Here is a 24,576-nt window from a genome sequence, read left to right as displayed (position 1 = left end):
AATTTTGGATACTAAAAAGCTTCGGCGTGCGATTTTTCGGACTTCCTTTCATCTCCGTGTTGGGACCAGCATTTCCGAGTTAATACACTTGCGACCGTAGCAGAGCTCGAAAGGCAGCTTTGCCGCAACGCAGGGGTGTGATGGGGTGAAGCATATTGAAAATCTAGGGATCACTTCTAATCGGACATTGACTGTCTCTTGGCTATGTTCAACCGTAATGGAGTTTGAAAGGCAGCTTTGCCGCAATACGAGAGTGTAATGAGGTGAAGCATATTAAAAATCTGAAGGGGGCACTTTCAATCGGACGCTGACTGCATTTGTTTTTGGGAAGTTCGAATAGTAAAATTCCAGTGCAAATCGAATCAAATAGCAAATACTATTTCAAAAATATTCGAAATTTCGAATATTCACACACCCCTGATTGAAACATACTTTTGGGGGGAATCCTTAAAAAAATGTTCTGTGTGCAGTTTTCACCCGGATGCAGCCATTGCACGAATATATATAATATTACAATGTTTGGAACACACAGCAACCAACACAGCGGACAGACACACATCAGCTTTCCACTATACAGTCAACTTGTGATTTTTCAGACTCTCTGGAGACCGCGAAATTGACCGAAAAAAATCAATTCATGCTTTTTCACTTTGTTTATGAAACCTTTCGATGCTTGCACAGGCTCTGGTGAATACGTTCGGTACCTGCTGGGAACACCGCTTAACTACTTGCCAACTGCCAATTGCAAATTTGTGTCTTGTGATGAGCGCCACCAACACCAGTGAAGTGCAAAATAAGTTACAGCTCTCTCGCAAGGAGCGTTTTGACACGATGATGCGCAGACGTCCAGCTTTCCCCAATGTGCACGTAAACAATGTCACTTTATCTGAAATTTCTTCCGATCCCGACCCAAAGGCATACATATTGAGCCACATTACTCGAAGCGCACAAAGAGCTTGACCCGCTTAGAACGAAGTGGTGAGTAGCGGCGTCTTTGAGCGGAGGTGTCACCGAGTGGCGGCGATCTTTTAGTGTCTGCAGTGTCAAATTAATGCCACTGACGAACTAATCTCATACCGGCACAGAACAGGCCACTCAAGAACCAAATTCCCGACCGATGACCATCCAGTAACGGGTACCAAGTGAGCACCGAAGGCTCCCAGCTGTTTCCTGTGGGGTGAACGGGAACTGTCGAATTCCATGGTGCAGCGCGCCAAAACAGTTTATCTCGGTCGTAATCACATCACTGGTGTCCCCCGTGATTGAATCGACACGAAAATAAAGTTTTCGTGGCTCTTTGCGACGCCAGAAAATCGCAGTCTCTTTGATGCCGAAAAGTGGCCAAAAGACCGTGAGCAGACTTGCGCCATAGCATTCCATGGGGTGTGCTTGAGCAAAATTTTAGTGCTATAAAGAGGCACTATATTGTGGCACTGAAACGCGCCATCCGACTTTAGACAAACCGTCCAACTTGGACAAACGGTCCGGGTGTTGTGTGACACATAAAGAGTGGTCACTGAAGAGACCTCATTCGTGCAGTGAAGCAGCACAGGCAGCACAGGCAGCATGCATGAACCTGTTTGTGGCTGGAAGATCAGCCACAGCAATTATCTTGCAAAATCCTGGCAAGCTTGGCAGCTGGCAGCAAAGGAGAAAGCTCGGGTTGAGAAAGCTTTAAATTTGCGGAACACTGGTTAGACCGCGCTATCTGCACTCTACGACAACATAACTACTGTGATGGCAGACGCACTGCACATGCATGCAGTGCGTCTGCCTTACAGCAAGCTGAGAGAACACATCAGCTGATGCGCAACCGACAAGTGGTCAGAGCTAAGCTGGAGCTTTTCTAGTGCTCCTCCTTCAGTGCACCCTCGGACCCCAGGCTTGCTGCTGCCTGGCTTGATGGAACGATTTTCTGGCAGTCGCATCATAACCGGGCTTTCATATCTCAGAAGTGCGGCAGCATAATACGATATGAACTTCTATGGGAGGTTAAACGAGAGTCGGAAAAGACCACACTAAAGCCGGTCTATAAACTGCTACATTGTAAGTTGTGTCAGAGAAGACGAAAGAGGAAAAAGGAGACTGCTGAGGTGCTGTGGCTTTTAAAGCATCATCAGTTGCCTTCTCTGTGGCAAGCCAGGTGTCCAACCATCTTTCTTCACTTCTGAAAGCTCCCAGTTGGGAAAGAGTACCTTTCAGAGCTTCTGCAGCAGCCACTATTTCTGTGACGGCTACAGCAATGTTGCGTGACGTTGACACCAGTGTCTGTTTGCCTTCTGCAGTAGGCTTCTGGACAACCTGCAAGAATGCATCATGTCAACTGTTACAATCTAAGACAGCTTGTGTTTTGTCAATACAGTAATGCAGTGGCATACAACCTATACCACACATAGGTTGGGTAATAGGTTGGGCTAGCTCTTAAGATTCATGGACAGACATGGACAAACATTAACTTTCCACTTGGGAATACAAGTGAGGGAACCATCTGGATCATACATATGGAACAAAAACTACAGCAGGCACGACTACACCTGAGTATAACACAACTGTGTAAGCATGTCCAAGAAAAAGAAAAACGATCTCCATAGGCCTTATGCAATACCTTCTGCGGTCTTTTTTTTCTTTTATTGCGATAGCAATTATATGGACCGTCTCGGCTGGTTTTTGTCCGTCCCTGTCGCCGTCATTCACCGTAAATGTATAGGTATGTATATATATATATATATATGAAAGTCCCAAAGAAAAATAATTTAGAAAAATGCTTCCGAAGCGCAGAATCGAACCAGGAACCTCTCGCTCCACAGCCCGTGGCGCTAGCCACTACGCCACGAAACGCCGATCCCCTAGGGAGCTAACGGCGAGCGTTATATACACACCCTTTACCGCTGGCCGGACTCAGAGACGGCAGGCGCTTATAAGCGTTTCTTCATTGCCAGCGAGATGGCGTGAGGAGTGCAACGAAGGTCTTTTGCTCGCTGCAGCGGCCGCATTTGCGAAAGGAGCGCGCTGTTCAAACAGAAATAAGTAACAACTGCGACATTTAGTTCGTGCTCATCCTGTGTGTACCTGTTCGTTTGTTTCGTGCGTCCTGCTTTATGTTTTAGCAGTGCGCTTCAGGTATCGAGCTGTGACGCATGATAGTTCGCGCTCATCCTGTGTGCGTTCTTTTTGTGTGTCCTTTGGGCTCGAGCGACGCGCTGGCAATTTCGAGCTGCTTTCCCTTCTTCACGTTAGATTCCAATTTGTTGCTATCGCATTCATTGCTTCGCTCATTCTAAAAAGACAGGGCGTGCAAACACGGACACAAGAAAGAAGTCAGGACACCACAAACGCCGACTAACAACTGAAGAGACGCACAACGGCTGAAAAGAAAGAAGGCACGAAAACTTATCTGCGCATGCCCTTGCAACAGGCGAACCTATCAATCCGGCACGTGTGGCGGTCTAAGATAAGTTTTCGTGCCTTCTTTCTTTTCAGCCGTTGTGCGTCTCTTCAGTTGTTAGTCGGCGTTTGTGGTGTCCTGACTTCTTTCTTGTGTCCGTGTTTGCACGCCCTGTCTGTTTAGAATGAATACTTACCAACTAGCTCAGCTCTCTGTTATTCTAAGCTTCATTGCTTCGCTGTTGCAGTGAAACTGTGACTTTTTTCTTCCATATGTATGATCCACATGTAGATGTTTCCTTCACTTGCATTCCTGAGTTGAAAGTAAGTGCTTGTCCCCTACCAGACAATGCCGGCACTGGAAACCAGAGACGCATAGTGTTTCTGGTGTCCCGTGTCCTCTCAAAGAAACTTCAGACACGTACGGTTGTGCACAGACCCTTGCCGCTGGGTTCAGCAAGCCACTTGCATGTTTATGCCACCACCCACTGAGGCGGTACAGTGTTGACAACATGAACAGTTTGACACAACGCAATCACCAGTGTGAGCCTGAACCTTGCGATAACAGCACCCTCGTTCTTGCGCTAAAGAAGCAGAGGATGCCTTCTGAGTACGTGCCGGCTTTTCTTAAATAAGCATGAATTCCTACCCCAACTTACTCCTACAAATGGTACGGTCGAAAATATCTTTAGAGCAGGCTGGCGAGGAATCCGTTGGCGGTGCTGGTATGGCAGTTACAGTGCCAGACTGTTTCCTAGCATTTTTTTTTCTGTGCAGCCATCGAAGGTGAGGAGGGTGGTAGCGGGAAGGCGAACTAGTGTTGCAATGCGGGTTTGTTCGTACCGCGTTTTTGAATCTGCCAGATCTGAAAAACTAAGTTTCAGGTTCCCAATGCCCATGTGTCTCCCTATAAGCTAATATTGCAACGGCTATGAGCTGCTTTCATTTTTGAGAGCGCACACTGGAGTGTGCCTAACTAAAAAGACGGAAGGAAATGCCGGTACATTTCAGTTATTGCACATTAAAAGCATGCAGTACACTTCTAACTGCGCAACTACACACGTGTTGTCGATATTGCACTCACTGCAACAGGGTTGGGATCGACAGCTATGAATGCAATGCGTAATGACCAGGGCAGTGATTTGCTCATGTGGTAAAAGAGCATGCCATCTCACAACACGAGTCCTACCAGAAAGCTGCTGTAGCAGCAGTGGGTGGCTACTCCCCTCTGTTCACAATGTGTGTGGCCCAGTGGGTGACACAGAGCATATCTATATAGCGATCCATCTTAAATGGCAGATGAATGGAGACATTTTTCTTGTAGAGACGTTGTTCCAATACGATTCCTGCTCTCAAGAGAAACACCCAGCGCGCCATGAAAGGCTCTCCTGCCAGCTCAAAGGCCATCAACAGCACGTCTGAATGATCCATAGCAATGCATTCAACAAAACAGTAAATGTTTTGTGCACTGTAAGCAATGTGTGGACCTTACCTCAAGCACCAATTGGAGAAGCTCTCGATAACGAATGGCACACTCCCGGCCTGAGCTGAGCACTCGTGACTTGAGCTCTTGGGTCTCAGCCAAGCACGAGGCAGACTGCATGTAAATGCGGACACACACTTGTTTCTTTGTCTGACACTGCACGAGCTGAACTCATCAATGTTTGCAGCCCTCTGTTATCCCACTCTATTCCTCATTGCCTCTTCTAGGCGGGCGCCATGAGTAGCTGCATATGCTGCAGCATTTTTTGGCTTTGGGCCAAATCTTATGAGGTGCATCAACATCTTTGTCTCAAGTGAGTAGCTGTACTGTGGGCCTACCAGGCATGTCTACTACCCTGTCGTCTAAAGGGTAGATCCCACTCACATTACAGCCCAGACGTCACTTTTATCCAAACCAAGTGCATAATCTCAGGGATTGAGCAACGCTAGGCTATAGCTGGCCGAGTTAAAGGAGTACATACGTAATGTTTATTATGCTCTTATAAGAGCGGATAGCCAACACTGCAACCCCAGCTGATGTTAGGCAACTGCTGGTGAAGTACGTTTATTTACTATCAGTACAGCTTAGCTTAATGTCGTTGCCGCACGTTTGTATGCTACATTAAAACTGCCAAATGAAACTAATAAAAAACAGACCTGAGAAACCACTCAGTAGATGAAACTCTGTTGATGTAGTCAGTATGCAACCAACCAAAGTTAGTCTGGTGTTGGTGTGTCCAATATTTTTGTGCGTGGTTTGTTAAAATGCAAATTCACAGCAGGTAAAGATGTAATAAGACAGAAAGGCGAGCTAATTGGTCTGGCTGCATAGCGGGAAATTTGCGCACACCACATGAAGACGTAATGAAAAAAAAGTACACAAGGACAAATTCAGACTACCCAGCTGATGTGAGGATTATGAGGTGGTTATCGGGAACGTATTCCTACGGAATAAAGGTCAGTTGTTAGTCTGCACTGGTCCTTGTGCACTTTCTTTCGTTGTGTCTTCATGTGGTGTGCACAAATTTCCCACTAAGTCAAACCTCGTTAATACGTACCCGCTCTAAACGTACTAACGGCTAAAACGTAGTTGCGACGAATCCCCGACCGAGTCCTATAGAGCCCAATGCATTCGCTGACCGCTTAAGCCGTAGTGGCTCGCCCTATGCCTACCGGTTAGTGCGTACCCTGCGTACCGCGATAACTTTCTGTGCCATAAAATTTTACTGCGCCGCTCAACTTCCCGACGCCAGAATGTGCCGCCAAAGGTCTTCCGCCTTTTTGAGAAGTGCGCAGATCAGTCGATCCCCGATTCCGACTTCCGCGCGATTGCGGCGACGCCTTTGCGGGTAAGCATCGGGAAAGAACGAAGGCGAGGTGGCGGCCACTGACGAACGCGCCGACATGACTTATCGCCGACAACCTTATCACAATAAGTATCTTCAGCTATCTGCTTGGGCACGCGTGCGGCGCAGCGCTACTTTTTAAGCCTACTGCACGCTTTTATTAGGCGACAACCTGAACGCGCTGGGCCGCCGATCGCTGCTGCTTCGTTGTGCGCGGCCGTCTTCAAGGCTGAAGTTGAATTAATGGCACAAATGCTCGGGCAGGGTCGAAGAACTTCAGCCATGTACCAACTAGCCCGACAGCAAACGCTACTAAGCCGTCATCAGGCGCGCACCGCTTTGTAGAAGCGAAAGCAGATCGCTGTTGCGTAGTTAGCGTTGCGGGTCGCGGGCGCTGAGAAACCTCACTGCATTGACACTATCACACTAACGCACGTGTACGATACAGCAAGCGTAGCGCGGTTGTAACCATACTGCACGCTTTTTATTAGGCGACCACCCAACGCGCCTCCGTCCGCTGCCAGGACCGCTAGAGCATCGCGGAGTGCGCATCGCTTGCATGAAGCTCGTCATCGCTGCGTTAACCGAACAAGCTACTCGCCGCATCTGTGCACGATCTGGAGCGAAGTGGGTACGAACAACATTCCCACGATAAATGCGCGCCTGCGGCACGGCAAGCGGCCCGGTAGTGACGGCGTGAGCCGAGTAGGCGACGCGCTGCACGCAACTAGCCGGGAGACGATCGGCTCCACGCAGCCGTACCGCGTTTCACTGGAACTGTGTCAGTTTTCGTTTAGTGGCAGATCGCGGTTAGACACACACACATATACCGCGGAAATCAGACACTGTCCGTTCTGTCGCTATGTCGGTCACTGCGTTGACCGTGTATCCCAGACCCTGCAATAGTTTCGAAATGCTCTTCGACGTCGCCACTACGCGTTATCGGGCGGTCGTGCGAGTGTGCCAGGATCTTTTCTCCACTTTGGCAAAAAGGAAGAAAAGGCTTTGCGGTGGGTACTTTAGGCAATATTTGCTGTGGCACTCTATTTATTTGCTGGCGGCGATGGCGTACGCTAGGAGATGCAAATTTGTACTTGGTGTTTAATGCGTACTACCGTTTAGTGCGTAGTTATGCCGCGTTCCCGGCAGGTACGTATTAACGAGGTTTCACTGTATGAAGTAAAGATGTGTTCACCAGCTGTGCTGCTTGCATTTATGTGGTTCAATGTCTGCTACATGCACGGGCATGTAGTTGTGGTTCTGGCAACACAGCTGGGTGCAAACATAGGCACCCAGGACCAAATGGATGGACAAGCACCTTGGTGACTGAGAGGAGGTCAAAGATGGCCTTTCGGCCCATGTTGGCGGCCACTATGATGTCTCCCTGCTGTCCGCTGTTGCCAGCTGCCACGGCCTTGGCAGTGGCCAGGGTGACAGGCTGTGTCGCACGCACCAGGTCTTCGGGACCAGCCTGCCGCAACGGTGGCTCACTCGAGTCAAATGCCTGCAAGTTCCATTTTACTTCATACGAACCCAAACAACAACAATCGAGTAATAAATTCAAATTTTGCATAATATGCATGCAGTGCGTCTGTCTTTAGGCTTTGTTTACCCGTATCTTGCATACAAGCCTCTGGATTATGCAGGCAGGCAGCAACTTGACATATTCTACAAGACAAAACCATGTGCCACTCAGTGGTTTCTGCCCAAAAAGTAAGTTTACAACATGACTGAGGGATCAGAATGCCACAACGTATATAACTTGGATATTCAGGAAATTCAAGTAAACTTCAGGTGCATTCAACAAAGAGCAATCAAGCAGGGATAAATTGCTTGTCCTGTCCTCCGTGTCTCTGCAAGTGGGCTATGCTCAAGCACGTCATCATCTCGCCTTGATTAGCACTAGTGGCTGACCTTCACTGTCATTCAAAGGCACAAAGAATTTCCTTCATAAACATGGTGCTAAGGTGGCCACACTGAGTGGGTAGACTCGGGTTGCACTCACAAAAGTCAATGATGACCCAGATTGATGACTAGTGGATTTGTGTGGCGCAAGCGCCAGGGTTGGCCATAGAGTGCCATGTCTTCATATGTGGTGGATGGCAGGATGTATTATGGCTGTATAGAGGCCTAAAATCACGTCCTCTATAGGAGCGTAAAAGATATAGAGTATAGAGAAATGGACATGGGCCGGGCACGTAGCACGTCGGCAGGATAACCGGTGGTCATTAAGGGTAACTGACTGGATTCCAAGAGATGGCAAGCGCGTGAGGGGGAGACAGAAAATTAGGTGGGTAGATGAGATTAAGAAGTTTGTAGGTATAACGTGGCAGCAGAAAGCACAGGACCGGGTTGATTGGCGGAACATGGGAGAGGCCTTTGCCCTGCAGTGGTCGTAGACAGGCTGATGATGATAATAGAGTTATGGCACTGACCAGTGATATGGTTGTGGAATGAATGCCCAGTGAGCATGATATCTACAAGTGAAAGATGGTACATAGCACGAATGAGGCCAAAGGCCGGGAGGCAGGTGCTTTCTGTAATGTAGCTACAGCAGCGGCAACCTCTTTTCGGAGGTCATGCTAGGAGTGCCTGGGAATATGACGTGAAAACTATGCACTTCTCTTAAAAGCACAAGCAATGATTGATATTTAAAAAGCGGTTCCGATGGATGCATTCTCTGTTGGTAGGGCATTGACAAGTGTCTTCTAACAGCGTCTCTGCACCGGATCAGAATGTGAAGCACGGTAAGTGCTTCACCCCGTTTATAACACATGGGTGGATCACCACCAGGTATGCATGTGTGCTGTGTCCTGTTCTTAGCCTGGTAAGTGTTACTTCTGTGCGGCGGGACTTCGATACCAATTCGCAAGATGCGGCCTGATAACGCCAAGTTTACCTATCCCATGAGTGCTGCCAATAAGCCCTGAGCTTTTGTTTTAGGTCTAGTGCGGGGACTGCTATGGATGTATCGGCAGCATTTTCGTGGACAGATGCAGCTAGCTGGTCTGCCAACCTATTTTCTTGGACCTCGCGGTGCCCTTGTGCCCAGCACACTACAACATGCCGTTTGAGTATGTAAATCATGCATAACAGTGAGTATAGCGAGACAAGAACAGGATTTCTGTGTTTTTTTTCGGAGTTTTTAAAGCTTTCACCACGCTTAGGAAATCGGTGTATATCACTGCACTTTCTGTGTTTAATTCTTTGATGTGCTTAACGGCCGCAAATATAGCATAAGCCTCTGCTGTGAAGATGCTTGTATTAGGGTGCAGAATGCCGACATCTGAAGAACATGGACCGACCGCTGCGTAGGACACAGATGTGTGAGGCATTTGTAAAGAATTCAGGAAAAGTGTATTTGTGCTGCAGTTCAAGGAAGCACGTATGTAATATACAATAGGCACGTGTTTCGTAACTTCCATGAAGGATACATCACAGTCTATGAGCTGCCACTGCTATGGCGGGAGATTTGCAGTGGGAGCCGCCAAACGGCGTTCAAGAAGTGGCACACCCATTTCTTCAGCTAGGCCCCTCACGCGAATTGCGTAGAGCTGTCTCACGACACGACGGTTGTGAAAAAGGGCAAAAGTGGACAAATCATTGATTGTGGAGTGTGAGAGGTATTCCTTGTTTGCGTTCACTTCGCCAATATATACAAAGGAAATGTAGGATCTCTGCAGGTGGAGCGACCACTTGTTTGATCCAATGTAGAAGCTTTCTACGGGGCTCGTACGAAAAGCACCCGTAGAAAGACGAGCGCCTAAATGGTGGACAGGGTTGAGCATCTTCAAGGTGCTTGGTGTCGCAGACTTTGTGTCGCCCCATTATCTAGGCGCATGCGTATGAGGCTTTTATACAGATTTATCAGACACTTCTTGTCACTACCCCACGTAGTGCGTGACAACACTTTTAGAATATTCATTGTTTTACTGCACTTGTTTTTTAAATACTTCATGTGTGATATGAAGGTAAGCTTCGTGTCTAGGATTAGGCCTAAGAATTCATGCTCCGTTTTTACAGACAGACGTTGACCATGTAGGTCAATGTCTGGATCAGGCCTCTCTTTCTGGAGAATAAGACGCAAGTGCTTTTTTTGTGGATTCAGTCTGAGCCCGTTTTCGTCTGCCCATTTAGACACCTAGTTCAAACCAAGCTGAACCTGCCGCTCACACATTGAAAGGTTACACGATTTAATACCGATCTGCACTCATTGACATATGTGCAATAAAACATACTGCGCGGGATGTACAGACGCAGTGAATTCATTTTTATAATAAAAATCGTGCAACTCGGGACACCACCTTGCGGCGATCCTGGACAAATGGTTGGGACAAAACATTTCCCACTAGGACACGGAACATGTGATTGGACAAGTAACTTTTGATTATGGTCAGCATCCCACCTCGTTCACATAAGTGAGAGAGGTGTCCCGGTATGTCAATGCGCCATGTGGTGTCATATGCCTTTTCCATATCGAGGAACACCGAAGGAAAGAATTGCTTATGGACAAAAGTGTCACGAATGTGTGCCTCAATACGTATCGGATGGATAGAGGTAAATCGACCCTCCTGAAAACCGCACTGGTATGGGTCAAGTGATTTGTTTGTTTCAAGGAAATGTGGCAGCCGGCGATTTATCATCTTTTCTAAAGCCTTGCTGAGACAACTAGTTAGGCCTGTCTCTGGAAACTGAGGATGGGTCCTTGCCCTGTTTTAGAATCAGATAATAATGACCTCTTTGCAGGCAGAGGGGATCTCGCCGGAAGACCATACAACATTGTACAGGGAAAGGAGGAAATCTTGAGTTTCAGACGGTAGGTGGTTCAACATTTCGTATACTACACGGTCAGAGCCTGGGCCGGATTTATTGCAGCAGTTTAGCGATGACTGCAGCTCAGCTAAGGAGAAAGGTTCGTTGTACACCTCGTATTTCGTACATTTGTGCTCTAATTTCAGTTTTTCTATTCTTGTGTTGTAGCGTTGGAAAGCCTCGGAATAGTGCGATGAGCTGGACATTTGTTCAAAATGTGTGCCTAGGAAGATCGCTTGGTCTTCCAAACTATCACTTTGTGTGTTTACTAGAGGCAGTGAATATGCTTGTCGTCCTGCTATCCTACTAAACATGTTCCAGACTTTACCCTCATGTGTATATGAATTGATGCCTGATAAAAACTTCTGCCAACTCTCCCTTCTAGCTTGTCGGCACGTTCTCCTGCCTTGGGACTTTATGTTCTTAAAATCTGCAAGCTTCTCCGCTGTTGGAGAGTTCTGAAGCAACCCTATGCTTTGTTTTGTTTCTTGCGCGCATTTCGGCACTCACTGATCCACCATGGGACACGTCGTTTGCCAGACAGTCCACTTGTTTGTGGCACACATTTGGTTACAGCATTAATCAAAAAAGCTGTAAAGTAGCCTACAGCTGCATCCATGCTCAAAGCATACATGTTCAGATAAGAGTGCAACTTTCTGAAACTGTTCCCAATTGGCTATGTCAATCTGCCATTTGGGAACCTGTGGTGGACATTCATTTGTTATTGGTGTGCTCACAACCATTGGAAAGTGGTCACATCCATAAGGATTCCCAATAACTTTACATTTAAGTAGGGGTAGAAGGGATGGAGATGTAATGTCAAGATCTATGGACGAGTAAGTTTTGTTGGCGAGGCTATATGTTGTGTCTTTCCGATTCAAGCGATGTGATGGAAGAGAAAAGGAACTGTTCAATTGGACGACCTCGCGCATCGCAGCGAGAATCACCTCATTGACTGCTATGTGCATTGAAGTCTCCAAGGACCAGATAAGGCTCGGTAGTTCATCTACTAAGGACTGGAATCCGTATTTATGCATTTGGTAGTGTGGAGGTACGCAAAGAAAGCAAATGGTGACGAGTTTATTTAAAAGAACGACTCGAACAGCCACTGCTTCAAGGGATGTTTGAAGTGGTAAATGTGTACAGGCTATTGCTTGATTAACTATAACAACTACACCATCAGATGACGCCACAGCATCATCCCGGTCCTTTCGAAAAATAATATAATGGCGTAGACAGTCGGTATGTTTAGATTTTAAGTGTATTTCTTCGACAGCACTTTTGATGAATGTTTGTGTATAAGTTCTTGGACACCGTTAAAGTTTCTAAGCAGTCCTCTGACGTTGTATTGTAGACTTTGTGTGTCCATATTAATGTAGTTTGGCGCTGTGTGTACAAAAAGTGTTGCCTTAGGTTACGGAGCCTTTTCCGGGCCCTTTAATGTGGGCTTTTTCTGTTTTGGTGTGTTCCGAGGAGCTGTGGTGTTCCTTTGGCGTCTGAGATGCTGGAGTCGAGTTACTTGTATCCTCTTCTGAGGTGGTGGATAGTGCCCGCTCAGCATGCACGTTCGTGGCAGCTTCAGGCCTGACTGCACTTGCAGTGGGTCTAGCAGAGCTGGGAGTCTGCTCTTTGGGAGGTGGCGGAGCAGCACGGGCTGCTGATGGCACAATGCCCTGGTGCATCACATCGGCGAAAGAAGGACAGGACTGGTTATGCAGAGCAAAACACTTGCACGCCTCTTGGAACGTCAGATTGACTTTGAGCTCTACTATTACTTCTCTCTTTATTCCACGAGGGGCATGATCGTGAGTAGGCGCGGTGGTCCACAGTTTGCACAGCGGGTTGCTGAAGTGCAGGTGTCAGACGAGTGTTCATTGGATACACATTTTGCGCAAGTATAGCGCGCCCTCTGCAGCTTTGCGACCCTTGAGCTTACAAAAACCAGTTCAATGGAGTCGGGTAGGTTGTTGGTTCCGAAAATAAAATGTGCTTGATTGGAATTTGTTTGTCGTCACGCCTGATCATTATTCTTTGTACCTCAACAACGTTGTGATCTTGCCATCCTTCTAGGAGTTTGCTTTCGCTCAGCCTTCCGAAACAACGCCACGCACTATGTTCATTGACCTGTGTGGGCCCACTGATACTGCAATATCCCCAAAGGACACCAGTGTCGATAGTGTGTCGTATTGGAGCTTGTCGCAAACCTCAAGAAGAAGATCGCCGCTTCCCATCTTCGTTACCTTGTAACCTGGGCCGATCGCGTTCGTCAGAGATTTTGATACAAGGAATGGTGAGAGTGCTTGACAGTTCCTCGACGTTAAAATAATTTTGAACAAGCATCATATGTGCTGGCATATAATCCTAGGGCAGATAAAGAACTACTTAGGTTCGATTCTGGGCAGTCAAAACTGGTAAAAAGAGAAGTAGCTCTGCTTTGTGTGCAGCAAGCTATCAAGAAGTCTTGCTCTCACACGGCCAGCCTAGAAGCACAGATTATCAGGTTAAAAAAGGATAAGGTTATTTGCTCAGTTACTGAAAAGGTCCTTGCAATCGTCGCCAATGATAAGAAGGGACAAACATTGAAGCCTAGTGGGGACTTGGAAAGACCGCTTGTCATCCCTTATATCCCTTTTTTCTCTCATAGAAGTAAGAAAGTAATGTTGAAGTTTGATGTACATGTTGTTTTTTCAGTGCCAAACAAGCTAAAAGGGCTTTGCAATAGAGTCAATAAATATGAAAGTAGAAGGAAGGAAACTGGCTGCAGTGTTAAGCACAAAAACAAATTTATAGAATGCTTAGAGGGCGCTGTGTATGGCATTCCCCTTTCCTGTAATACATAGGCCAGACCGGGAGGTGCTTTAATGAGAAGAGCATAATTACGCTGTTCCACTCTTAACGCATCCTGGCTATTTGGCTGTGCAGAATGTAAGTGCACGGCGATAACACAAAAGTTTTGGCCCGCTCTTTCGATCAGACGGAGAGGGAAATTACCAAAGTGTTCCGTATGCACATCAGTGAAGGGTGCGTTAGCACTCCCTCGATCGCCCTCTCTCAAAAAGAAACTAACTTTTTGAAGGCAACCCCATTACCGCATGCATAACTCGTGACACGTGTCACTGGCACTGCTTGACAGACTGATATGCTTTCTTTTTTATGTACCATTTTTTGATTACTGAATTTCCCCCTTTTTTCGTGTTTCTCCTTTCTTTCTTGTACATAAGTCTGTCCATTCTCGAGATAAGTAGTTGTTAGTTTGCGCATCACCCTGTGTTGTCTCCTGCTTTTTCGGCAATGTCATACCTGGCAGTGCATCACAGGATGATGAAAGAGGAAAGAGTAAATATAAGAAAGAAAGAAAGACGAAGATGTGGGGTGAGTGAGAGACCCTAGGGGGTGGGGTCCCCAGGGTGCCATCTACGTGAAGCCGAGGCCAAAGTGGTGTGTTGCCTCTGCCTTAAAGGTTCAAGCACCCGGCGTCGGCTCAACCCCCAGGATCCCCTTTTCCCCGGACACAGCAAGGCCACGCACGGTTAAGTGTAGGAGGGGGTCAACCCCCCCCCACCCCCCTGTTCGCTCGGGTCAGCGGTGATGGCGCTCACCAAACGCAGATGCCCCTGCGAGCCCAAGTGAGTTGTAGTATCCTCAGCAGTAATCACTGTATCTCTGAAACTAAGCAACATTCAGCTCATCTGCACTGCTTCATGGCATCTTACAGTGACGATTATCTTCGTGAGCACGTCATTTCTATGACATCACCACTTTTACTTTTGACGATCTTTGTTTGCATGTGTGCTCTTATTTCTGTATGCATGCCGCTGTTTCATTAAAGTAATAACTTTTTCTCTTGCAAGCATTTCCTGGGATTTGTTAAAGATTGTTCTTTGCTTATTAATGAGAACTAACAGACAATAACGCCAAGGAAAGTGTAGGGGGTGTTATCTGTAGTATTTAGAATATAAATATGAAGAAAGTAAAGTGGACGAAAAGATAACTTGCCGCCGGTCCCTGCCGGCGGCAAGTTATCTTTTCGTCCACTTTACTTTCTTCACATTTATATTCTAAATACTACAGATAACACCCCCTACACTTTCCTTGGCGTTATTGTCTGTTAGTTCTCATTAATATTGTGTCTAACAAAGAAAACGAGCCCTTAAGAGTCATCTTCTTTCCTTCATTCATATCAAGGGTCTCGTTCTAGCAGACTTGATGCCTTCAGGTAGTATGCGAGGGATTATTGGTCAGCTGCCAGCTCGTAAAAAGATCACGTGCTACGTGACGCCACAAAGGCAGAAAAAGAGTGTTCCACACTCGCCACCATGACTGCGATTGGCGCTGACTAACACTCCAAGGTTTAAATGCACATATATACCCCATAAAGTGGACGGGAGGATGACTGCCACCGTAGCTCAGTGGTAGAGCATCGGACGCGTTATTCGAAGGTCGCAGGTTCGGTCTCTGCCGGCGGCAAGTTATCTTTTCGTCCACTTTACTTTCTTCACATTTATATTCTAAATACTACAGATAACACCCCCTACACTTTCCTTGGCGTTATTGTCTGTTAGTTCTCATTAATATTGTGTCTAACAAAGAAAACGAGCCCTTAAGAGTCATCTTCTTTCCTTCATTCATATCAAGGGTCTCGTTCTGGCAGACTTGATGCCTTCAGGTAGTATGCGAGGGATTATTGGTCAGCTGCCAGCTCGTAAAAAGATCACGTGCTACGTGACGCCACAAAGGCAGAAAAAGAGTGTTCCACACTCGCCACCATGGCTGCGATTGGCGCTGACTAACACTCCAAGGTTTAAATGCACATATATACCCCATAAAGTGGACGGGAGGATGACTGCCACCGTAGCTCAGTGGTAGAGCATCGGACGCGTTATTCGAAGGTCGCAGGTTCGGTCTCTGCCGGCGGCAAGTTATCTTTTCGTCCACTTTACTTTCTTCACATTTATATTCTGAATACTACAGATAACACCCCCTACACTTTCCTTGGCGTTATTGTCTGTTAGTTCTCATTAATATTGTGTCTAACAAAGAAAACGAGCCCTTAAGAGTCATCTTCTTTCCTCCGTTCTTTGCTTATGTTACTTGTCACCATAGGCGTGCCCCCCCCCCCCCTCTGAGCTTCTGAGGAGATACCTTGACTCCCATCATTGTTGAAAGGGTCCATGACATGGTCGCCCAACAACTTGTGGTTTTCAGCGAAAAAGGGAAGTAGGGGGTCCAATATGCTTGTATGTACATATTTGATATAAAAGTCGAGAGTTTGGCGGAAACCCGCCTGGCCGGGGAAAGACACGGACGAAGGAAACACAGCGCCGACCAAAAGTAAAAATATATTCCTAAAAAGACGTTTCTGCTCCCACAGGGGATATTTTTACTTGTGGTCGGCGCTGTGTTTTCTTCGTTCATATTTGATATTGCCGGCTGAGGACCACTGATGTACTTGCATTACAACTCGGGTGAGACCCAACGGAGAACCCTGTGCACTTCAGTTCTTCATGCTCCTACATATCAAGTTCTGCGCTCTCAAAATCCAAAAGCATGATCTAACTATGACAGTGCGAGACTGAATTAATTTTGACCACTTTCAATGAGCAGCAAAATGTAAGTACGCAAGTGTTCTTTCATCCCTGCTGAAATGCAGCGTGAAATGAACCTGCAGTCTAGCCAAAATCGTGGGCTCACCCGAACTTCCTGTGAAATGGCCTCCACAGTGGACTCCAGGGCCCGCGTGCCACGTGCATGCTCGTCCTCCACAGCTCGCACCGTCTTGAGCAGCGACGTTACATTAGTCACCATCACCTGGGCACAAACATCATCACCAGGTGGGTAATGACACTTTAAAAATATAGCTACTGCACGCTTGTGAACTGAAATTGCCAAAACAAAATGACAACAAAAAATCAAACTGACTGAAGAAACGGAAAGAAAGAACGATATTAGAAGAGAGTTATTTTTTGCTCAATAGAAGGTAAACATGAGTTTCTTCAATTAAAAAGAGCATCTAAGAAGAAATGATTTGTTGAAACCCTTTTCATACCGTGGACACAGCGTAGTGCAGAACCACAGAGAAAAGGCAGGAGTCTTCTCCTTGCAAGTGCCGCACACAACCCATTACGAGTGCGTTTTGTACAAAGCCAGATGCAGCGATATCACATTTCCCAACCACCTTCACAAGATGGCTGTTGGCATTCAAGTACAGTATTGGGAACACACTTTCATCTATCCTGGGTGGTTTCAAGCTCTGAGGAATGCAGGTTAACACGAGCTGGCGAGGAGTTAGTGGATGACTCAGAGGGGCCACGTTGTCGTGCCATGCATACACACAGCAAGCAGCAAAACTTCAAGGGTGACCTTTTGTGTCAGTGCTGCTCCAATGGCTCGACACCCATGGATGGTGCCGTGCATATGACCCGAGTCGACACAATATCTTTTTTTCCAGTGAGAAAAGCAATGCATTTATTTGTCTGCACTAGTCGAGCGAGAGCAAGCAGATTAGCTCCTCTTCCTGATCGGAGGCCGGCCCTTCGATGTCCAGTGTGTCCGCCACCTGCAGAGGAATCCGGCCTCAGCCAACCCCACAACAGAATTATTTGACACTATGCCAATTTGTACATTGCTTACCACAAAGCCCAGCTGCCACACAATGCTACTTTGTGTCCAAGCATGTGCAATTAAACTAGCCAATGCCTTGCTTTAAAATCGATTTTGGCATTGCTTCAGAATTTCATAAAAACACCTCCAGGAGACAAATGCTGTAAACAAATGGTGACAATGGCACAGTGCACAATGGCGTGCTCTTTAAGTCGCTCGTCAGGGTGCATTTTTTTTATAAGTTCACCTTAAACCCATTTTTTAAAATTATTTTGTTTTATTTGTGAAAACTAAAAGCTTGCCTTGTTTTTATGTAACCTTTGTTCCACTGTGAGTGACCAAAGCTTTTTTTTATTTTATTTGAGTTGTTGCTGCGGCGTTTGTGGATGCCAGGCATACGGAGTTTTTGCGAGACGTTGATAGAACAGCGCATGGTAGTAGGACACGCTTCGCTGCAGAGCGGCTCTGCACAACAAGTTATCTGCAATAGGACTAAATGCGCCTTTCAGGAGTTGAGTGTAGAATTCATTTGTTTTATTCGAGACGTGGACTGAGCGATGAAAACATACACTCCATAATTTTCGAGTTGCCTAGCAGAAGTAAATAGTATTGCGATTTGGAGACCTCTGATGATGAACGCGTTGAAGCAGAGCCACCAGCAGGCCTTGAACGAGGCTGATGATAAAATCTTTCCATTTGAACATCACGATGAACGTGTTGATGATGAAGATGGACTACAATGACGATGAAGCAGAGCTGTTGGCAAGCAAAGGTACCTTGAACATGAGGATAACCAGAACGATTACGGCGATAATGAACCATGATGATGAACATGTTGAAGCAGAGCAAACAAATGCCCCATGAACAATGATGAAAGCGTTGAACATGGCAATGAAGGCATTGATTATGATAAGCTGATTATTTATTTATTTATTTGGTTTGAATACATAGAAAACACGAAGACACAGAGGAAATAGGAAGGGAACAGGCTGACAACTGCCACCTAAAGGGGCACAACGCCTGCCTGCTCATTTGGGAAGGGGAAACATTGGGGAGGGGGGAAAGAAAAAGGAAAGAAAATAGGTAAGAAAAAAAAAAACAAATAACACAGACGTTAACACAGGATAAGCTGACATGATGACAATGATTACCACATTGAAACAGAGCCATCTGCAGGCAAAGTTTGATCTGTCATCATGAATAATGATGACAGACCTTGTGTGATAATAATATCTGGGGTTTAACGTCCCAAAAGATAGACCTTGTGAACTGGTGTTCCCAGCATACAGATATTTTGACACTTGATTTATTTCTGCTAGACAAAAAGCTAAATTTTCCCAGTTTTCAGGATATTCCCTCTTTCTACTGCACTGTTATCGCATACATGGAAAAAAATTTTTACTTGTACAATTAAACTGGCCATTGGATACAAAGGGTTAAAGCTTGACTGTGTGCAGCCATTTGCTTAGTTGGATTAGTCAGTTAACCACAGCTATGTATGGGGAGCTCAGTGTATGTAAAATAAGGCCAGTCTTTGATTGCTCTCTCACAAAGGCATGGTCACTCACAGAGCTCTGAAATTTATGCGCTCCATTTTCAGCGTGAGCTTTTCAAATCACACTTATTAATTTCTCTCATCAACCTCTGCACAGTCACCAACATGTAATCCATTCAGTTGTGAATAACGTGACAGGGCCCCTCCTCTTGGAGGCTCCGACCTTTAGTTAACTTGAAAAGTGGCACTACTTATCACCTCAATTCAGCATTAAATTTCAAGAAAAACAAAAATGTCACAGCATTCCAGACTTACACGACTGCATCCTAATTGAGCTGTCAAAACTCCCCTGGAAACCGCATATGCACGCGTTGTGACATATTGTGAAGTCCGCGATGTCAACAACAACGAAAAAGAGGCACGGTATATATATTAAGGATGTGAGACAGCAAGCAACCCGTCGCATCCTGAATTGGCAGCCATTGGCTGGGCCTTTTTAGAAATTCAACCTTTGGATCTGTTACATCCCTTATGCAAAAGGTTTGCCCACAACTGCCGAGCTGCACTATGGCACCAAGCAATGAGTGCCACAGCAAAAATATTGAATATGCTCTCTAGTGTGTGGACCAGTGAAAAAGCAGTGTACTATACTTTCCGATCCTCAGGTAGTTGCCACTGCTGCTGCTGCTGGCTGGTGTATTGAACTCGGACGCCTGTATGCGTAATCCTACAGTACCGAGACATGTCAGAAGTGTGCCTTTTTTATTTCACTTTTGGCAAGCTGTCTGCCGTCATTTGTGGAACACTTCACAGACCCTATCCTACCTCAGAAAAACCAGGTAGACAAAAAAGTGCAGGAAAGCAGGGGTAAATTTTAAATGAATGCAGGCGCTGGTACGTGCATTCACAGGGACAAAATGAGGCTTTCCAAAGCCCCACATACACAAATAAGTGTGGTCCAGTTGTTTTTGTTTTGTGCCTTGCACGCCCAGCTTGTCTCTACCAGCCACAAACACGCCTGTTTTGTTTGCAGGAAGACTACACATGCGCTTCTCTTCCGGCAGTCTTTAATTCATGTCTTGTTAGGTTCTTTCAGCATGTAAATAGCGTGCAGGCAATTTAGAGATATGCACTCTACATAGCAGACTTGAAAGCTGTCCCTTAAGCTCCTGAAACGCAACAGTAGAAAACAAAACAAACCAGGCAGACGGCCACTTGATGAAACAATGTTACATGAAGAGTCTACAGGGCTGCATGAGCGTTTTCTGTCCCACGAATGTTCACATCACATGCACGCAAACCAATGTTAAAAAGGACAAAGCTCTTGCAGTACAAGACTTTCTTTTTCTGTGTTGTGTTGTGGGAATCGAGAGTGCACTCACCTTTGGTGCCTCATTCCCCAGCTAGCGCATTGTCCCAGCCCCGCGTGGCTCAATCGCCAGGAACTGCCATTAAATGGCAACATGGCAGCCTGGGCTATGACGCCAGGCCTTATTGTCTGGCGCAAGCCATGCTTTGCCCTTTTCCAGTGTGGAGGCATCAGGGTGGTGCACACAGCACATCGCGCTAGCATACATCCCTGTGCCACGCCTGTCCTCAGTGGCCACCAGTGACAGCTCCCCGTCCCCCTTTCCTCTCGCTTCTGTCTGGCACTTGGTCGCTGCTGCGAGATGCTCTCTGCCCTGCCACGAGAGGTTCACGCGCTGTCTTAGCAGTCGACCTCTTGTCCGTGTGCTCGGCTGCTCCGTTTGTGTGATAGCCGCCGCAGACAAGCGTACTCGATCGGTCTTACGAAGTTACCCTGTACCGCCCGCAATCCTGTGATTGTCACACTGTGCTACATCTTGGGTTAATAAACCTGTCTTTGTTGACAACCTGCCTTGAGTGCCTTTTCTGCGCCGTATAGGGGAGTCGGTGAACCCGGCCGTAGTGTCTTTGAGCGCTGTGGCGGTGGAGGTACGTCACGTCCCTTCCCGGTTGGACTCGCAGGGTAAGCTTCTTGCAAACCCATCAGCACAGCGTATGACAGCTGTCTTACTGCAACTATACCACATCGCTGACTGTTCCTGCAATGTGCACTTCACGGCTATATTTCCTGCTTGTTCCTGTCTGCAAGTTGCAACCGTGGTATGAAAACACGATCCGAATTACATGTAGGAGGTAGGAGAGCACTGCGCGGGCCGACTTGAAAGCTGTGGGCCCTGCCCGACTCATGCTTGAAGCCACCAGCTCAGGCCGGACTCGAGTCGCTGATTAAAAGGCCTGAATCAGGCTTTCAAGCACACGTGACCATTATGCGTTGCATGGTTGCAGGGATTCTCTGCCAAGCTCAGGTGACATGCAAAAAGCTGAGTATCAGTATACCTCAGCACAGAAAATTGAAACACAAATAAAGTGGTAGAAGTGTCGAGATGCCGGGCTAACTAGCTGTTGTGTATTCACCAGTGAATAAGGTCGACAACCATGAGCGCCCGTGGCGCCGCCCTTGGAGTGAGTGGATAGTAGTGCAGGGTGTCTACCGAGTTGACATTTCTAAATTCCCTGAGTTTTCCAGGTTTTTCCCGAGTCTTTTTGCTAAAATTCCCTTTGTGAAACAAAACATTGTTTTATGTCAAGATTGGTAGACACCATGTCACTCAATGATGTCACTCTCTAGTACGCATGTTAGAAAATAAATATGATTTAATCCCATTTTAATAGTACAGAGTACAGTTAAAGCTCAAGATAGCGAAGTTCGTAAAAGCGGCAATTTACTTCGTTATACCGAAACTGAAATTCGACCTTTCATGTAAGGCATAGTTACTGAAGGATTAATTTAGGCTGAAAATGCCACAAGAATGCTCGATAATACGGCAACATGAAAACCTTTTTTTTTTTTTTTTTGCGTGAAAAAAAAATCAATTTTGTTGAGCCTGTTGAGCAATCACAATTAGATGCGTTTCCAGAGTGTCACGTGTAGAGACGAAACAAATGCAAGTTTAACGTACTGTGGAATTGCACTTATTCTACTGCTGCGGCTTGTCAAATCCTCGCGCGTTGCTCAGAGCAGTGCCATGCCTTTGCTATCATGTTGCCCAGCCGAACCATTTGCTCTCCACGAACGCGCAACATTGAAAGCCACCGCACGTTAGAAAAAAAAAAGTCAGAATTTCACCGCAAGAGCGAAATCATGAATCTGATAGCAACAAATAGGAATTTTATACGAGTATAGGCTAGCAGCTCACTCCTTCAGGAAACACAGCCACTGCAGTAAGGGAAGTGACCTATCTATGGCTCAGGGGCAGATTCAGGTGCGTACATTGGAAAGGAGAGGGGGAGGGTCTATCACTCGATTGGGTAGGGGGGAAGGGGAGTACATGGGCTGAAGCCACCGCCGCAGCAGTGCATTTTGGTGGGTCACGCATATTACAACAGCCCAGATTATGCCGGCGCCTAAGAAGCCTTCGTTAGAAATGTGCATAGGGAAGCAGGAAAGGGTAGAGAGATGAGGAGATAGGTAGAGAGCAGGGACAAGATTCTCTTTACCCCTTTTGGGCAGTGGTAGGCAAAGCAACCTGACAAAGGGGGCTAACTCGACAAGCAGCCTGACAAAAGAGGTGGACGACAGGCACTGAAGGGAGGGGGCGGGGGCTGGCTTTGGATGGGGGAGGGAGCGATCGTCACTACCCCCCCCCCCTCTGGTTCCGCCACTGCCATGGCTTCAACGGAAGTTTTGCAATTACAGCAGAACACCTAAAAAGATATGAGCCGTCTGCTGATAGCCTCTAAAGATATCGCGGCACACGCGACAACACCCGCTGGTGCAAAATACGTACTTCCTGTCGGACTCACGCACCCTCCCCCCCCCCCTTCCCCAACCCTCCGGCTCCATGTGCCCATCGCGCGAACGAGAGGGTCGGCTCATTTCATCTCTGCTTAAGCCCCGTTCGTCGGCAGCGCTCGCGCACTTTCACTCGCGTATGGAGTGCGACACGTGCGGTGATGTAATCGCAATTTGTACTTGCTAAGAAAGGTCGTGGAGAAGGCAATAATTTCGCCTAGTGTCTATATATATATGCTATCGCAAAAAAAAAAAAAAAAAGCAATATAGCTGCGGGCTAAGATCGCATGAAAGCACGGCAACAGCCTGAATTACGGCACATCCGATTATGGTGGAAACGTTACTCTTTTCCAACATCGCACGCCAAACCGAGCAAGTGGGACCCGTGCCGGTGTCGCGAATTTCGGTCGCCGCTATGCCTTGGCTCTGAAAAGTTTTGTAATTCGGCTTTGTAGCAAGACATCCACATAAACAGTTGCGTGGCTGATAATTGCGAGCTTGAGCCCCCAAAAATATCGGTCGACTGCCTAAAAGTTGTTGTTCCCTCACCCTCACCGGGAAAAAAAAAAGAAAAAGAGCTTTTACTTGCTGTAAATGGGCCCGTTACTTACGCTAACTCTCGCCTGGAAAATTATTCTATTCTACACAGAGCCATAAATAATCTTTGAGGCTCGGGATCAGAGCGAGTGAGCTCTAACAAGCGTCGTTGTCTTTTATCTCGCCGATCGGGATAGCTTGCAAGATACTAGCCTTGTCGACGATATCCGCTTCCTGAACGATCCCGATCGCTTGCAAGATAACGAATACAGAACTACACGGCGTAGTCACAGAACATCCTGACAACATTGCACGATACGATGTGCCGTGGTTCATGGTTCCCGCATGCCACGCATTAGCCGGATTCTCTTCAACTCCCCCGCTCCGAAGGCGAACAGAGCATCAAGGTGCACCCCTTCCCCGCAGCCTCAGCGGCCGTTCGATTTGAAAAATGCGTTCACAAAACTTCGAGCCAGCGTTATCGCGACTTTTGTTCCCCTTCAATAAAGTTACTGTGGATTTTCCCTGATGGGAGCACAATTTCCCTGAGTTTTCCCTGAGTTCTTCCAGATTATCCAAAATCCCTGAGAATTCCCGGTTTTCCCGTTCGGTAGACACCCTGGTAGTGTCTGACGAATTATTCATTCCTCCTCTTGGTTTGGCAACGCTTGTCCAGCTAAGTCAGCTGGTAATAAACTACAGTTATGCATACATAACATTTGGCGACGAGTTCACGAACCGATGGTGAGCGACGGCGGCTGCAAAAGCAAGTGGCAAGGCAACGACGGTGAGCGTCGGCAGCAGTACGGAGAGCGAGATGGCTTCGGACAACGCTTCGAACGAGGGTGCTTCGGAAGCTTAAGCCTAGCGTCTCAAACGTGTTCCTCAGCCGGCTGGGCCAGGCTGCCGCGTTGTCAGGAGGCTGGGCCTCCTCACAACGCGGCAGCCTGGCCTACACACCTCGAACGCCTACAGTTCTATTTCACGGCGAATGGTGTGGTTGAGGAGCAGCAGCAATGGGCAGTGCTGTGCAGCGTTTGTGGTCCGGCTACGTACGCCATCCTTCGCACGTTGTGTTCGCCGGCGACGCCAGCTGAGAC

General features: G+C 47.0%; 1 protein-coding gene across 1 annotated transcript in view; it reads right to left on the bottom strand.

Annotated features, from left to right (window-relative positions):
* Positions 1-24,576, bottom strand: part of LOC119394536 (talin-2) — a 612,547-nt gene that overhangs the window by 53,663 nt on the left and 534,308 nt on the right. Inside the window, exons 46-49 of the mRNA XM_037661859.2 lie at positions 16,716-16,832; positions 7,531-7,716; positions 4,877-4,981; positions 2,196-2,301 (exon numbers count right to left, since the gene is read on the bottom strand). Of these exons, the coding sequence (XP_037517787.1) occupies positions 2,196-2,301; positions 4,877-4,981; positions 7,531-7,716; positions 16,716-16,832 (514 nt within the window). The remainder of the gene's footprint in view (positions 1-2,195; positions 2,302-4,876; positions 4,982-7,530; positions 7,717-16,715; positions 16,833-24,576) is intronic.

The sequence above is a fragment of the Rhipicephalus sanguineus genome, chromosome 5, assembly GCF_013339695.2.
Source record: "Rhipicephalus sanguineus isolate Rsan-2018 chromosome 5, BIME_Rsan_1.4, whole genome shotgun sequence".
Classification (NCBI taxonomy): domain Eukaryota; kingdom Metazoa; phylum Arthropoda; class Arachnida; order Ixodida; family Ixodidae; genus Rhipicephalus; species Rhipicephalus sanguineus.
Note: the sequence above shows the minus strand (reverse complement) of the source record. Positions and strands in the feature narration are given on the sequence as shown.